At 30.4% G+C, this 18233-nt stretch overlaps 1 protein-coding gene across 17 annotated transcripts in view; it reads left to right on the top strand.

Annotated features, from left to right (window-relative positions):
* LOC118194022 (cell adhesion molecule Dscam1-like) overlaps positions 1-18233 on the top strand; it is a 234218-nt gene that overhangs the window by 170561 nt on the left and 45424 nt on the right. For 16 of the 17 annotated variants that reach the window (XM_085819465.1, XM_085819462.1, XM_085819466.1 and 13 more), the window contains exons 5-8: positions 5628-5775; positions 9842-9990; positions 14971-15102; positions 17576-17740. In XM_085819465.1, coding sequence (XP_085675591.1) covers positions 5628-5775; positions 9842-9990; positions 14971-15102; positions 17576-17740 — 594 coding nt within the window. Of the gene's footprint in view, positions 1-2881; positions 3053-5627; positions 5776-9841; positions 9991-14970; positions 15103-17575; positions 17741-18233 lie in introns of all 17 variants that reach the window. The other variant, XM_035365205.2, reaches the window with a different exon arrangement.

Raw genomic sequence — 18233 nt, forward strand, 5'->3', positions numbered from 1 at the left:
CATATGCAACTTTCATTTCTCTTAACAGTATATATCGTTCGCTATAAAAATGTAAATATTCACGTTACATATTGTTTTTCTCATAAAATTGTTTTTCATTTTAAAAAAAAAACATTCTTTTCTCCTTGTTTAAAAATAGATGAACGTATGGTTTCATACTGAAAGTTTCATCAACACGTGAAATTACCATCTCGCAACTAACTAATTATTATTGCTGGCCATGGTCCATTTCCAGTGTACTTCTATCATTTTATATCTTGAACACAAATGTCTGCGTCTGCAGAAACGATGGCTGCCTTGAACAATTTGCTCTCCATTGCCCACAAACAGTAGCAAATCGTCTGCGTCTTCCTACCAACAGCACCACAAATCGAAGACAATTATATAATTATAACCACAAATAGAAGGCAATTAATGAAATCTGTAGCATGATATAATTCATAGCGTCAATTGAACAGGATATCTGTCAAAGCACTAAACAAATCATGGACATTTCACTTAATTACAATCCTTTCGAGCAAGCGAACAATTAATTAAGCAAAGTGCTATGTGCGACAATAACAAGCATTACGTTTTCAAATTATGGACCTAAGAACTTTCAACCTAGTTTTAGTTTAGTTTAGCTTTAGTTTGTTTCTAATAATAATTTTAGTTTAATTAGCATTATGTTATAACAATATTATGCTCTAAAATTATATTTTTAGTTAGAAAACACGCTTAAGACGAAACTTTTCATTATGTGCTGGAAAAACGTCATCTGTAATGCATCTCTTATGTACTCTCAGCCCTTGTCTGGCCATGTGAAAATTCTTTTTGTTGCAATAAACTCCTGATGGGACGGCGAATACAATATCTGCTAACCTCTAATAGCCACCAGAAGTCTCCACTCTCCGTCACTTGTTAGAGCAGTCCCTTTGAAGAGGCAAAATATCGAAATAAACGGTCTTCGTTGATTCACAAAGTTATCAATCGGCGAGAGAATGAGGCGGATAATGAAAATGTACCAAATATTCATGGATGCAATGATTTAGTTCACGTAATTAAATATTCTTATACAAGAAGCAATATGTATGTACAAGTAATTATGTTAAGTAGAAGGATTTAATAAAATATGAATATTCTCCAATAATAATTTATAACCCCCTAAAATCATATTTTAGTCTTTATATTCTTAACACCAGGCACCATTCAGCATTCATTATAAAGCTTGGTAACTTCTCTTGAATATATTTCTTGACAATAGATTTAAATATCAACGAGCTAATTGTGTTAAAATTCGCACTTAATAGCAATGTACAGATATGTCACTCTTTAAGAAAGCTAATGAATAATTAGAATCAATTTTGCTGCAGCATGCAACGCTTATAAAAGCTCATATTCTAGTGGCATTTTTAGGATAAAAATACAGTTTTAATATGAGGATGACTTTTAAATATTGTGCTTTTTAATTTCTACATAGTGTCTACGGGCATTAGGTTATCATCATTCCCTTTATTTGTAGGAATACTTTAAATTTTTGGTTCAAGTCCGAGAATTCTCTTCAGATTTTAGATAATTTGAGGTTTTCTAAAAATCAATTTGATTTTCTAATAATTTACAGACTTTAAAGAGAAACTAAAACATTCTCTGTGAGTTCATTGCATTAATTATTCTCATTTTACCGAGCTGAGGCCCCTCATATCAATATTTATAACTTGCAGATTTCTGTGTGCAGTACCTTTAAAATAGATTTAATTTTTAGATTCAATGTTTGTGTATGATAATCATCGGATACTGGAAAAATTTCTTTTTATTTAATTTGTGTTTTGGCATTTGCATAACAGTCTGCAAAAAAAAAGGCAAACAAACTTCAATTAAGGAAAAAAATTATACAAAATAAATCAAACCCTGTATTCAATAATTGCTTGAATTACTTTAAAATTGCTTTCAAAGGGATCAAGAGTAAGGCTATCTGCAGAACATTTCAATTTATAAAAGTGGTCTACACTTTACAAAAGAACTTCAGAAACTTTACTTGAGAAACGCTGCTGCAATGGATTAAATCTCAATAACCACTCTCAGTCAGCTTGTCTGCAATCATTAAGATCGCTGTTAATCTCTATATTAATGAATTAATTAATAATTCTTTCTTAAGGGCATATGAAACATAAAATAGTTCAAATTTTTGAATTTTGAGCCCCACAAACAGGTCCTTATCAAGCGATTAACCATAACACTAAAACCATAACACTTACATAAGTTTATAAAAAATGGAGATGCAAAATGTAGTGGAAACACAAGGCTATAAATATTTTTAACTTCTTAATTTTTTTAATTTAAACGTTATTGAATGGATTAAATCATTTATTGCAACTCCAAGTAAGCAGCCCTCATCGCTTCTGATTTATATAATTTTTTTTGCTCTATGTTACAACTAAATAGTACGTACAATTTTATTTTTGTAATTTTTCCTGTCTAGTACTAATGCGGAATAATTTATATTAAATTTTAAACACTCTAATTAAGTATCTGAAATTAAATTGAAAGGAATTATGCCGTACTATGTAATAATCAACAAATCGAGCCGGTAATTCGAAACTCTCGTGTTAAGTTGTGAGAAAGAGTACACTGAATTTTATTTTCTCATCCAAGATCCATCGTTCGGAGCTCCTCTCATTTCCACAAAGTAAACGGTGATTTGCATCCTTCAAATATATGAGAAATTATATGCTGGAGTGTTTTAGAATGTCTGAAAGACTTCTTTGTTAATGAAAACCATAAATGGAAATTACTATGTTTATTTCCTTGTTTTTATGTTCACAAATTCATGTTGTGGTTATACATAATTTATATTATTGCTAATATTTTTTTAAAAATTTTTTATTCATTTTTATATTTTCAGATCAAGAGAATAAAGATGTCTTCGAAAATGAAAGTGATCGGATACAAACATTTGAAAATGGAACATTCATTTTATCAAATATCAAAAAAAGTGACGAAGGCTTTTACAGTTGCTCCGTTAGTAATAATATAGGACGAGATATACGTAAATTAGTTTCTTTGATTGTTATTGGTAAGAGAATAAAAATAATCACACACCTAATGGCGTTTGTTGATTTAATTCCCTTCTTTTATGCTTTCTCATTTAAAATAAATTTGTTCCTATATTTTGTATTTTGGCAACAATTAAATTTGTACTGTAAAACAAGTTTATATATATCTATTGAAAGGAAGTTCTTACTTTGCGAATTTTTTAACTATGCAGATTATTTTGTTTTGCTGATCAAGTGTCCGTAAACGATATGAAGTACAAACAAATACGCTCTGTGACCGCAATGAATATCATGTAATACTGTGAATAATTTGAAATTTATATACTAACTTTCCATATGCAAACATTCGTGGTATTATCATTATTAGTTTAAATATATTTTTGCTGTGTGACAATACATCAACTTCTTAAAAACAAATGAAACGAATTGGGAAATTCAAAATCATTTTTATATACTGTTTTGTTTTACATTTTCAGTCTACAAGAGTGCATCAACTTGTTAAAACAAATGAAGAAATAAAATATTGCTAAATTGAAAATTATTTTAATTTACTTTGTTTTGCATTTTCAGACTACAAGTACTTCATACTCTTCCAAATAATAATGGTTTTAGACTTCAAAAAAATATAAGTCATTTTTAGTAAAAGAACTTATTATTTGAATAACTATAAATTCTACAACTATTTAATAATTTGACTTCCTTCCAAAACATTTAGTGTAAGATACATTTGCAAGCCAAAATCTGTAAAAATAGTAAAATATTTTTTTTGCTTCCCATTCGGTTGGAAAACTGATAACATGCCAGAAAATTCGATAAGGCCTGCGTCTTTTTTCAAAGTTACACAAAATTTAAAACCCTGATGTAATTAAATCAGGAATACATGAAAGAATGCATAATTAAGCATCTACACAACTTTAATTCAGTGAACTACATTGACGAAATAACAGTTATCTTTAAGTATTTAGGGTACATAATTCGTAAACAATCTAAATAATTTTTCATCGGCTAAAACTTAATTCAATGGCTAAAATCTTAATTCTAACTGATGATAGTTATAACCGTTAATATTGTATTAATGATATGAACCTCTAATGATAGTTATAAGCGTTAAAAAGTTTAGTAATTGTTAATATCTGAATCTTGAACTTGCTGCACTTGTTTCAGTTATGGTTATGGGTCAAGTAACATAATTGCAGCTGTTTCCGTCATGAACTGTAGTTGTTTCAGTTATGGATTAAGTAATACAGCTGCTTTTGTTATTCATATAAATAATGCATTTTAGTTATCAACATCCCTCTTTTTTTAATAAGTGAAATCTGTCGCTACAACTTTGTAATGCGTTTATTATTTATTTGTATTTATCATTTTATATTAACTGCTTTCTGAGAAATACTGTTCATTATTATTATTAACGACAGCCTAAACTATTAACGCTTCATTCATTAAGGAGAACATAGCTTATGTTGATTTACGAGTGAACTGCTTCTTCTAGTCATATCAATAATATTTTTTGAACGACATCCCTCTTTTTTTATAAAGAAATCTGTCGCTACAGCTTCGTGATGCTTTAATTACTTCTTTGTATTTATCGTTTTATATTCACTAATTACTTTCCAGTATTACCGTAAACAGAAACTCAGTATCAGCCTAAACTATCAACTCTTCATTAAGGAGCATATAGTTTATGTTTAACAATAAGTTAATTCCAGATGAAAGAGTTTTTGTGTTTTAATGGATAATAGACTTACTGGTTCGTTACTTGAGGGTTATGTGTTTAATGCATATTTTGGTATTTTCAGTATAAGCCTTTTTTTTATCAGTTTGACAAAAGGTATTCTTTGCAGTTGAACTATGTAGTTCTGATTTTAATTTACAAATTTCATGTCAAATTATGAATGCAACAAAGTTTATACCTTTCTGAGATGTATTAATAACTCATTGTCTTAAATATATATATATAATAATAAACGTTTTTTCTCTATACTATTAAATATAAGAATGGTTATGTTATATTATTTTATATGTAAACTGAGTAGGTCTATGTTTAAAATACTTCATTTTATGTGTATAACTTTATAAAAGGTTTATTATTCTAAATTTCATAGTTGATTAATTGTGAATGAAATTTTTATTCCGATGTTTCTTTCTCTTCAAAGGTTTGTAAAAGACAGTTGCGTTTTTAGCATATCTAAGTAAAATTGTAACAGAACTGGTTTTGCGTAATTGAATAATTTATTCACTGTGTATGAAATTTTTTATTTTAACATACTATGTTCTTATTGCTCCTAATGTTATTTTGTCTTTTTCAGAAAAGAAAAATCGCATAATTTCTACATCAGTTCGATTACAGCTGATTAATGTATCTTTGTATTTTTATACTTCTATATATCCGAAACATTTTAGCGCACATGTACCTCCTTTTTTCGCATATTTACTCTGCTCGTTTTATAAATAACAGAATGTGTAACTAATTTATAAATGAGCATTAGAAATTATTTTTGTACTTTACCCAATGAATTGCATTAACCTTTCACTTGATTATTCATCGATCAGTTTAATTTTAGCTGCATATTTAGATTTTTTCTCTTATTTTAGTTCCCGCGCGTTTCGAAGAGAAATTTACTCTGCAGTCTGTTCGCAGAGGTGAAACAGCCACTCTTAAATGCGAAGCCATCGGTGATAAGCCATTAAGTATAACATGGACGAAAGATAAAGCGGAAATTGACTTCAAGAAACATACCAGGTATGTGTTAGGTTTTCTAAAATTCACATGTAAAAATCCGAAAACATGTATTTCACTTAAACTTATACTACGCATTTTAAAAACAACAAATATTTTATCTCAACTATGATAACAGCCCCTCGCACAATATAAAAGACATAACATATTTAAGTGAGGAAAATTATTAGAAAGCCATATGAATTTGAGAAACTAAAATATAAAATGTAGCTTAACGTAATAAATGATGGTTTACGTAAATTATAATAGTAGATTTTATTTAGATGTTCATTTCAAGACTAAGAAAAAGGCTCCACATGATTCAAGCAGAAGCAAAATTTTTTCTATGCGGGATAGCTGACTCGAATACACATTCTACACCTAGTATCTATTTAAGGAAAAGAAAGAATTAAAGAATAGGGGAACTAACATAATCATATGGCTTGTTGTGTGAAATTCTTAAAGCTTTAATCCAATAACTAAACTTTTAGTAATCGAATATAATTAATAAGTGCCATATATAAATTAGTAATATTTTCAATGTAATGAATATTAATGTACCGGCAACTTAAACTGTTTCTTTTTCAGCATGTTTTATTATTTTCAAGCGAGAATTTCGATGCTTAAAAAATTTGAAAAAATAACAATATAATATAGTAATAATGATGATAAAATGGTAGGTTCTTTTCTTCAAAGAAACCGTGTTCCCCCTCCCCCAAATGGTGGGAGTTTTTTTTTCTTTTTTTTTTTTTTTTTTTTTTTTTTATGGAGGTTAAAAAAGCAAATATTACTAAAGCTACGCCGTATGAGGAAACTGCATGAACCAATCAAAAAAAATGAAATAAAAATTGTAATCTGGGAAGCTTCAGATTACTATCTAACACCTCGAAGATTTTATAATTAAAGTTTCAAAACATTAAAAGAAGTATTTGAAAAAAAATATAAAAATCACAATATCGGAAAAAAACTGCAATCTGAACTTGATAGGCAGATTTCAATTTAATATCTGAATTAATTTCAAGTTAAATGGTGATGATAGGCCCTCCAAACAATAAGAATTATCCCTCCAAAACTTAAAGCTACAGAACACATCTTTAATTTAAAATGGCTGTATGAATAATTTTTATGAGAATGACAGAGCCAAATAGTAGGAAACTGATCTGCTTTTGTAAATTAAAGCCTTTTGGAAGCTTTTTCACTTAAATAATAAAGTAGCATTCCAATTTTAATTGGACATTTGTAGAGTCATTAGGAATTTTTGGGAAGCAGGCAAGATGAAAAATTAGCAAACGCCTTCGCTGGGAATCGAACCACGGATCTCTGGAATGCCGGCCCAGCGTGCAGAACCACTACACCACGAAGGCACGCTAGGAAGGCGGGAGAAATACCTTATATACTCCCCCTTTTAAAGGGTGACTGGGGATTTTAGGAGACCGAATCTCCAAATCCTGGCTGTGGAAAATCCTCATAAAACACACTTTTACTTTGTGCACCACTGTAGAGTCATTAGGTATATTTTTTGGAAGCAGGAAAGATGAAAACTGAGCAACCGCCTTCGCCGGGAATCGAACCACGGACATCTGGAATACCGGCCCAGCATGCAGAACCACTACACCACAAAGGCACGCCAAGAAAGCGGGAGAAATACCTTATAAACTTCATAAACTTATCATAACTATGAAAGATATAGAGTAAGACCTGTCATTCACCAAGCCTTTGCTATAGGTAACAACAGTCAGACTTTGCCCAGTTCCACTCCGACTTTGATGAATACCCCAGACGAAAGATCTATCACCTGTCACCAACTTCTAAAGTGAAATTTCGGTTGAATGGTGTTTTAAGTACACCCATTATGCAGAGTCATTATAAATTTACAAATACTCATAACACCCTCTGGAATACCGGCCCAGCGTGCAGAACCACTACACCACGAAGGCACGATAGGAAGACGATAGAAATACCTTAAACATTTATTTCACTGAATCGCTTATTCAAATATATATTGCAAGGTATGAAATCCAGGAACTAAAATCAATAAATATCTCAAAGAGATATGCTACGAGATGTTTAATAATTTCAATGAACAAACTAGGAATAAAATTCACAAAAGAACTAACCATAGAACAGGAGTAAAAGATTTGGTTTGGTTAATTTGGTTATGGTAAAGTAGTGTAGGGTTTATCCGCCTAAGAACAGGGTTGCATTCGTGACGTACTTTCTAGGAGAACTGCCTCGTATACACGTTTCAAATGGAAAAAAACCTCGAAAATCCTCATGCAGCCAACCCGTTCACCGGGATTCAAACCTTGAACGGAACTACCAGTGCTCAGCGACTTTACCGCTCGGCCCCTGGTAGGCCTGAAGGAAAAGGATGAACATTATTTTTATAGTATTTATTTAACATGACTTTTCTAATCGTTGAGAATCTCATCAGATCAGATTACTTATTTTATATAGGGTTACCAGCGGCTAAGCTGTAAATCAGTGAGCATTGGTAGCTCGACCGGGGTTCAAATCCTGGCGAATATGCTGTCTGCATGAGCGTTTATGTGGTTTTTCTGAATTTTGATATAAGCCCTATAAAATCATCTACGAAGACAGTCCTTTCCTCAAGAAGATGGTCTTTGCGTGCTTTGCTTTAATCAACCAAACTATGTTAATTCTGTATCTTAAGAAGTTCCTCAATATGAAAAATTTATCACGTTGCTTTTCTTAACCAATCATAAAGAAATTTATTCATATTCAGAAGAAGTAATTGTCACACAATATTAGAGTAATTTTATTAAAATTTTATTAGCTCGTGTTTCAAACTTGATTTGAATGTGATATAGAACAATATTTTAGAAGAAGTCTTCTCCAAATTAGGAACTATTGTCTGCTGAAAAATATATTTTTAAATTGTATGATTTCATTTTTAATGCGTGGGAGAAATTAAATATTCCTCATAAGCAGCTAAAAACTATACAAGTTAGATATTTGTTATCATATTGGCACTGAATTTGTAGTTTATTGCAATCGACTACATATTTTTAATATGTATTTAAAAAATCTGCTAATTATTTTCAAAGCTAACAAAGCTTAGGAAAGTAATTAACGTATTTCTAGTCTTATCGTACTTTTTCCTTTCTTTACTTTATAATTACAATTGCAATTACAATGTAATTATTTAATCTAATTACAGTTATGTAACTGTAATTGTAATTCTAATTACAATGTAATTGGTTACTTTGTAATTGTATGATTTTATTTGAATTTTACTTCATAATTACAATTATAATTACAGAGTAATCATATAATATAAATACAATTATGTAACTGCAACTGTAATTGTAATTATAATTACATTTTTTTTTCTATTACTCTGATGCAAAATAACATAAGATTACTTCAAAAAATATTCATAATTTATTAGAAAGAAATATTTTATAACGAGGTTGAATATTTCAGAAAACCAAAATGAAACTTCAAGAACTAGTAAGAGTTTTCACTTTACAAATACGCCATCGTATAAAATTTGATTTAGAAAAATTTTACTTCTAAAAATCGTAGGAGGGTTATATGAATGTGAATAACTCTGAATTTCAACAGCGGAACGAACAAACGAACTCAGGAATTTATCTCATGTGTCAGGAGCATTAAAATCTATATCATATGGAGCATCTCTTTAAAATTAATGCCAATCTCTAGCTGAAATCTTCAGTTTAAAGACCGTATTGCCGTGTTTTACTTGCTGTTGGCTCTTCTATTTACCTGAACCAGCCGGATGTTCTTTCGCAAATATTCTGCTTGAATTTTCATATTGTATTTTTCTGATCTCTGTAAGCTGGTTGGAGCTATTTATATTTTTAATAAACTATTCAATTTGTTCTTCTACATCAGATACAAATTAACTGTTTCATGACACGTCAAATTCATTATTAGAAGGTATATCTGATGTGTAAGCATACATTTTTAAATAGCTCTCCCTTAAATGAATATATATATATATATTCATTTAAGGGAGATATATAGATATCTTATATATATATATATATATCTATATATATAATATATATATATATATAAACTGAACGTTTAACAATTCTTACAGGTTGGAAAAATTTGATAGAGACGTTGAGAAAGGGCTAAGTTCGGAATTGATCATTCGAACTTCGGATAGAAAAGATGGAGCCATCTACGGCTGTTTAGCAAAAAACGAATACGGTTCAGATGAGCGGAATGTGAAGTTACTAGTCGTTGGTAAGTGCCGGCATTTTGTATTATAAACTAATCTTTATTTCCTTTAGCATGTTTCAATAGATCAATCTCTAGTATTTTTTAGACATTTAAAAAATTCTTGTGTGACTTAAAACTTACTTTTACTGAATATAAAACTACAAAGACTTTAACAACGCTCAGATACAGGACTCTCTTTTTATAAAAAAAAAAAATTCTATTTTGGCCCTGAAGAAGAGGGATCTGTGTCTAATTGCTTTCGAAATTGATAGTTTTATTCTATATTTTAGTCAAAATGAAGTTGTTGTTTGGCCTACATTTAAAATTTAGATTGGCATATTTCTTATAACATTTACGGTTAAAGTATACGAGAAGAGAAAAAGAATTTGTAATAATAAGGAAGAGTTATCTAAATATAAGAGCAAGAGATGATAAATTTATATTCTACTAATCTGTGAATAAGTATGTGTAAACATTGTAGCCCCAGTTTTCATTACTTTTGTCGAAATAAATTTTTGTTTTCTCATAACTGAAGACAACGACAATCATTTTATGTAGCTTAATTTACACTTTAAAAAAATTACATTTCTTTACGCATATTGATATATTTTACTCTATACTTCCATTTCAGCTACCATTTTAATTGAAATTTACTTATATAAACCGTTAAATTCTAGAAACATATTTAAACCATTAATTTAGTCCAATGTTACCATTTAATTGTACACATGTGCTTATTTCTTTCGTTAAGTGGCTCGTTTGAAAAAAAGATCCCTCGGCATTTAAACTGTTAATTGCTATTGAGAGAAAACGGAATCTGACTTTATATAACTATGCTAAGTGACTCTTTCTTCTCTTATTTTCCAGACATTTAGCAAAACTCATGATAATTCAAAGTTCTGGTTTGAATTTTAGAATAAGATTCCTTTGCAATATAATTTAACCGAAATTCTATGAGAAACTAATGCAAAATGTTATCTAAATCTAAAATATAGTCTTATAATTATAATGAAAATTAAAAATAGTACTAAAAATTCAGAATTTGAGAATTATTCGACGTTGTCACGAAAATGCATTCCTCATAAAATCTAAAATTTGTAGAAATTTGCGTCAGATAATATCATTACCCTAATAATAATTTATAAAACTGTTTTTATAGAGTACGTAAGTACTTTGGATAAATGGAAAAAATAAAAATAAACCAAACTAACAGCAAGAGGAATTTTAAGACTTAAACTATTTTATTTTAGTTGAATTATTTCTTGTGCAAAAGTAAGGATAATTTTAGAAAATTTTTCAAGTCACCTAAAATTTGCATAGCAGTCTTCAAATCACTGTGTTAAATCTTCGGAAATTGTAATAGAAAAACTATAATGCTTAAATCTTTATGAAATTTGCATAGCAGTCGTCAAATTTGCATAGCAGAATCATCAAATCAATCTTCAAATTTGCATAGCAGTCTTCAAATCACTGTGTTAAATCTTTGGAAATTGTAATAGAAAAACTATAATGCTTAAATCTTTATGAAATTTGCATAGCAGTCGTCAAATTTGCATAGCAGAATCATCAAATCAATCTTCAAATTTGCATAGCAGTCTTCAAATCACTGTGTTAAATCTTTGGAAATTGTAATAGAAAAACTATAATGCTTAAATCTTTATGAAATTTGCATAGCAGTCGTCAAATTTGCATAGCAGAATCATCAAATCAATCTTCAAATTTGCATAGCAGTCTTCAAATCACTGTGTTAAATCTTTGGAAATTGTAATAGAAAAACTATAATGCTTAAATCTATGATACAATAATATAAATGAACACCTGTTAAACTAAATGATACTTAGAAAACATTAATAACATCTTTTGTGTATAAAATGATACGTTTCTTCTATAAACCGTCTGTAGAGAGAGAGAATGTATGTGTTTATTGGATGAATCATCCGGTTGAGAAGTAAGCTTCCCATCGATCGATACGCCGACGTGCCTAAGTGGTGCATCAGACATTTCGATGTGAGAAGATGCGTTTGCTTACAACAAACTCATTTTTAAAATAACTCAGCAGATACTAATAAAGAAACCCTAATTCAAGAAAGTATTTCGAAATCAGTTAGATTCATCCTCAAGAATTATTTAATTGCTTGTATTTGTATGCATTTTTTTTACGAATGATGAGTGTTACATGTTATTCTTCACATTTAAATACTATTCTAACATAGTCGTAACATTTTTAATTTAATAAAGGGTGGTTATTCTGAAATTTAAATACTTAAAATTTCTTTTAAAATTACTAAAAAAAACTATTTTTAGTTTCGAAAATTACGTATGTATATTATAGTGCACATAGTGGCTAACGCGTCACGCAGCTGCACCACAGGTCCGGGGTTCGATCCCCTCGCTGAGCAAGGCTGACTCAACCTTTCATCCCTTAAGTGGGTCGATAAAATGAGTACCAAGTTCGCTTGAGCCCTAAACACCGAGGGCCCTGCGACAAGCCCAGGGCATATGCTGATGCACTCCGGGGCCCAAAGGTCAAGAACGCAGAAAAAGGGCACTGCAGGCTGTGGCCCACTAGGACTGTTGCGCCACTTAGTTTAGTATATTATAGTGCACATATGTTAATGCCGAATAGAATAATATAGTATACATAATTACAACATAATTTTTGCCTTCTAGCCGTTAGCCTTGTGCACTGCATTACATTCATTCATGATCCGGCCTGTTGAACTAGAATTAAACCTGCATTGTACTAAAGATGAATGTCCAGTTAAACAAAAATGGAATGTTTTCAGAATGTACCAAAATATTAAATACTTAAGTATTCAATAATATTAAACTTTTAAGATTTGAACTTTTTTTACCCTGTTTCAGTCATCAAAGTATGTAATAAAAAATTAACAAACAAAATGGATAGCACAAATACAATACTGACAAAAAGGAGATACCTATAAATCAATTGTATGAATACTGAAATACATGTAAGTAAAAATATACATTATTGTACACATCATTAATTTACTTAATGTGTATATCGTGCACACGTTTTTTAATTTGAATTCAATATACATGCATATATGCGTGTTTTGTAATGTTATTTTTTTTTTCAAAAACACTTCTGAAAGTTTTTTACTATTATTTGGTCTTTAAATTCTTTTCTAAAATTAAAGGTTTAGTTGAGAAATTAGTTCTGAAAAGCTTTCTGCGAAACATTTTTGTTCTTAAGCAGAAGAAAGCCCTATGCCTGGTTATCCTCGAAATCGAGAGAATTTTATTCAAAATCTATGCCAAACTAAAGTCCTCCCCCTTTTTTGTCTAATTTTAAATGTTATACGTCCGTGTTTCGCTTTCAATTGAATAATATGTGTAAGAAAAGAAATGCTAGTTTGAAAATGAAGAATTCAGCCTAAAATTTTAACTAATTTTGTATATATCTTCTTGTAAGCGTTTTGAGAAAATATGCCAAGTTTCTTGAAAGAGGAAAAAATTCTGGATTGTTCTGACAGTTATTTTGGTTATGAGACGTCACCTATTGAGCAAAATAAAACACATTCGGCCTGTTAAATAATACACATTTTTTTGCTGCATTTCATTTAAAATTTCATCCTCGGAATAGTCTAATTAAATTAACCGATCCCTCAATGCAAGTCGAAAACGACATCAAAAATTTCAAATTTCGAAATTAAATATCGCGGTTAATTTTTGTCATGCGGGAGTCAAATTTCTTTTATTTTTATTTTTCCGCAAAGATTGTGAAACTTTCCCAAATATATATAGAGTAAGAAAATTTTTTACAAAGACTAAAAACTGAAATTATATATAATGTACTTTTAATACTTTGCAAAAAAAAGGGATATGCAAAAAAATGGTATAACAGTCCCATATATAAAATTTCAATATTCCACGGCTAGTCTATAGAGAGAGTAAGAAATTTAGAAACAATTTTTTACAAAGACTAAAAAATGAAATTATATATAATGTACTTTTAATACTTTTCAATAAAAAAGGGATATGCAAAAAAATTTTATAACAGTCCCATATATAAAATTTCAATATTCCACGGCTGATCAGTTTAGAGTCATGGGAGATATATATATATACGTACAGACGTCACGAAAAAATCCATTTAAACTCATTTTGAATCCATTTTACAATCCGTTTTGGAATAAAGAGTTATTTATACTGTCCGTACATATAGACTTCACGCAAAAAACGTCAAAATGGATACAAGAACGGTAAAAACGGATAATAAATTTCGTTGAAATCTGTTAACGCAAATCTTTTATAATAACAATAGTTCCTTTTCGACATAATACAAGGAAGTAAAAATTGAAAAAAAGTAAAAAAGCAAATTTTTACGGAAAGCATTAAATGCTTCAATGATAAAAACAATAATTTAAGTTCATGAAATATGATTCATAAAAATTAACTTAATTCTGGGCGCATACGTAATCTGTTCGAGAGTCTATTTAATTATCCTTTTTCTGTTTTCCCTCTTCATTTCTGCTCAGTGCCATGTGTTCATTTATTTTGAAATTTAAATCTAGTATTACTTGACAGATGCAGATTTTTTTCCCCTCAAAAGAAGAGAAAATAAAAATTCGTTTAAGATTCTTTTAAAATGGATTAACCATCTCTGTAAAATTAACACAAAATTAAGGTTGAATTCTGGATAATTTTAAAAACATTAAGCATTTGTAATACACGAACGAAAAGCACATTGTGTAATTTGAAATTAAGCAAAATTTATGCTTAGAATGATGTTATTTTTATAGGAAAGTGTGCTGTATCTCGAAAGACTCCTTTGAGCCTTTTTCGAAACACTTAATTTTTTAGTAATATTCTTTGATTCTAGTTTACATTAACAAAACAAAGGAGCATGTGCGAACTAACTTCAATTCTTCTGTAAATTTCTTAATAACTTTTCTTTGTGTTCTTATATGCTAATACATGAAAAACCGCTTCAATATGAATACAAGTGGTTTTCATTCTAATATTTTTTTATTATTATAGAGGTACCAAACAAACCTCTGGATGTGAAAGTGAAAGAAGTGTGGAGCAGGACAGCTAGCATTACGTGGCCCGCTCCTTACTCGGGTAACAAACCCATCACTAAGTACATCATCCAGTACTGGAGAAACAGAGGTATCTGGCTCTTTATTTCCTAATTCTCATTAAGACTTATAAAATACTTCATTGAAAATAGCACAGTTCTGTCAGACATAAGCGTTACGAAACATCCGAGGCTATTTGCATACTCCATCCAGTATTGAAGCAAAATATTTGATAACATCAATAAAGTCATTTTTCAGATTTATTCACAAATGTTTTATTTTAAACTGTTTGCATCACCATATTCATAATCTGTTTAATTCTCAACAACTCGTAGATATCTTTCTTTTGTCTTTCAAAAGACGACAAAACTAACAGTGAAACAAGTAAAAAATTTCACATGACCATATAAGGTATTTCTTCCACCTTCTTGGCATGCCTTCGTGGTGTGGTGGTCTGCACACTGGGCCGGTCCATGGTTCGATTCCCGGTGAAGGCGTTGTTAATTTTTCATCTTTCCTGCTTCCAAATTACCTAATGTCTCTACAACCTTACCATAAATTTTTACTCTTGTGTATGAGATGTCAATAAAGAATTACAGAATACTTCAGAATTACTGAAAAGGTAGAATAAAATTTAAATAAACGTTGTCCTTTATCTTTGACGCTTGTTATCATAATCACTTCAATACACAAATTTTTCAGTATCATCCGTTCATTCTTGAAATAATTCATTACACTCTTACTTGATAAACTTATTTCTAAGTGTATCTACGTTAACCATCTGTATACGTTGTCTACGTGGGTTCAGTGCTGTAACAACTCTAATAAATGTAAAAAAGGAATCGGTTGCCAATAATAACCGCGAATATTTGCGATTTTGTTTTTCCAAAAAGGAAGCCGAATATTAAACTGGTAGAAATTCATCAGGCTCATCTTACCGTCTTTTTATTAAATTATCCCGTATTCCCATCCTTACAAAAATTTAATCAAGTATGAAAATACATTTCTATAACTTCATTAATATACAAATAAAGTAATCTCAGTATTTCTGGTGTATTTTTGTAAAAATTATAAATGTGGGTTCCCAAGTTATAGAGCTCAAATTTTTTTAAACGTGAGTGGTAAACCAAAATAATTTGAGAAAAATTGATCTAAGCATTTCTATTAATCTAACCAATACTAGTCCTATTGCATTTGAATAAGGGAGGTAACACGCGTAGCTTTTATTTTCGAAAAGGAATTTTGATGCATTTTTGGAATAGTGTTTGTTGATTTGTTTATAAAATTAAAATCCTTTACCATTTCTTTTTATCTTCTTCTGCCATTTTGGCTTCACATTTGGCATATACTCCCAACATTTACTAAATTAGTTTCATGCAACTGGTTTCTTTTTTTTTAAATAGCTTATAGGTTATTTCTCCAGCCTTCTTGGCTGAGTGCGTATTCCAGAGGTCCGTGGTTCTATTCCCCACGAAGGCGTTGCTCATTTTTCATTTCCTGTTTCAATAATAACCTAATGCCCAGTGGCGCTCGAACTAAAAGGGTCGAGGATGATGATTCTCCACACCCAGAATTTGGCGATCGGGTCCCCTAAAAACTCCAATCGCCCTTTAAAAAGGGGAGTATATAAGGTATTTATCCCCCCTTCTTAGCATGCCTTCGTAGTGTGGTGGTCTGCACGCTGGGCGCGCCTTCCAGAGGTCCATGGTTCGATTCTCGGCGAGGGTGTTGCTCTTTTTTCATCTTTCCTGCTTCCAAAAAATAATATCTCTACAGTGGCACCCGAACTAAAAGGGTAGTGGATGATGATTTTCCACACCCAGGATTTGGCGATTGGGTTCCCTAAAAACCCCAGTCGCCCTTTAAAAGGGAGTGTATATAAGGTGTTTCTCCCTCCCTCTTAGCATGCCTTCGTGGTGTCGTGGTCTGCACTCTGGGCGCGTATTCCAGACGTCCGTGGTTCGATTCCCAACGAATGCATCGCTCAACTTTCATCTTCCCTGTTTTCAAAAATACCTAATGTCTCTACAAATTAACTGAAAACACACAAAATTCTAAATTCAGGTTTTACTTTTTACGTAAAACTAACTGTTGTTCATATATCATGCAATAATTAATTATATTGTTAGACGTTTTAAACACATAATGAATTGCTTTGCATTTTATACTCCTATATTTTCTTCAAATATTTCTGTCCGCATATTTTGACCGTTAAAATCTAACACTGTTGGGGAGTTTCTTTATAAAAGTAAATAATTTATCTAAATATGTAAACAATTCCTCTTCATGTAAATGTTAAAATAGAAATTTCAGGCAAAACTCCCTTTTGTTTGCAGTACAAATCCACTGAAAACAGAAAACTCAATTATTTCAAAATTGAACTGAGTTGTAAAATGTGATATAGTAAAAGGCGCGCATATTTTTTATTTGATAAATGCTGATTTTATTAACATGCAAATTTTCAAGGTGCGCTTATACTGATATGCAAAATATTGCACAAATTTTATACCACAATTGTGTGTGTTTTTTTACATCAAATAATTATATATTTTTTTTCCTATTAGGTGGACCTCATAGACTTTTGGAAGAAACAGTTCCAAGTAGTCACACAACAGTTTTACTGAAAAATTTGCAACCCGGAACGCCATATGCAGTAACGGTTCTGGGTGAAAATGAAATCGGACAGGGACTACCATCAGATATCCTCGAGCTTGTAACAGGAGAAGAAGGTTTGAAATTTTGACACGAATTTATTTTTAAACTTAAAAACTCCGAAAAGTTGATAATACTAGAATTTTTGGGTCACTCACCCTTTTGAACAAAACTATTACCTTAGCAATTTTCTCAGACTGTTTTCTCATTACATTTATCTTTTTTTTTTTCGGAATAAAGATAAACGTTTATCGAACTAAATTACAATACATAACATATTATGCTTATGTGTAGCAAAGGTTCTCAGAGATATTCACTAAGCTTTTATAATTCTTTTAAAAACTTAGTGAGTGGCTTTTAGACCTTTTGCAATACGTAAACGCCGCAAAAATGTATGCATACTATTTACATATATATGAACTCTCACTGTATAATCATTCAAAAAATAAAATTTCTTTCACCACGTCCAAACGTTTTTACATTGTCTTCTAATCTGAGAAATTTAAAAAGTTTGATCTAAAATGATATATCGTTCTGAATTAAATTTTATGTATAAACACTAGCCGTGTT

Source organism: Stegodyphus dumicola, chromosome 6 (assembly GCF_044657685.1).
Source record: "Stegodyphus dumicola isolate Sdum_Otavi_A_Nest chromosome 6, ASM4465768v1".
NCBI lineage: Eukaryota > Metazoa > Arthropoda > Arachnida > Araneae > Eresidae > Stegodyphus > Stegodyphus dumicola.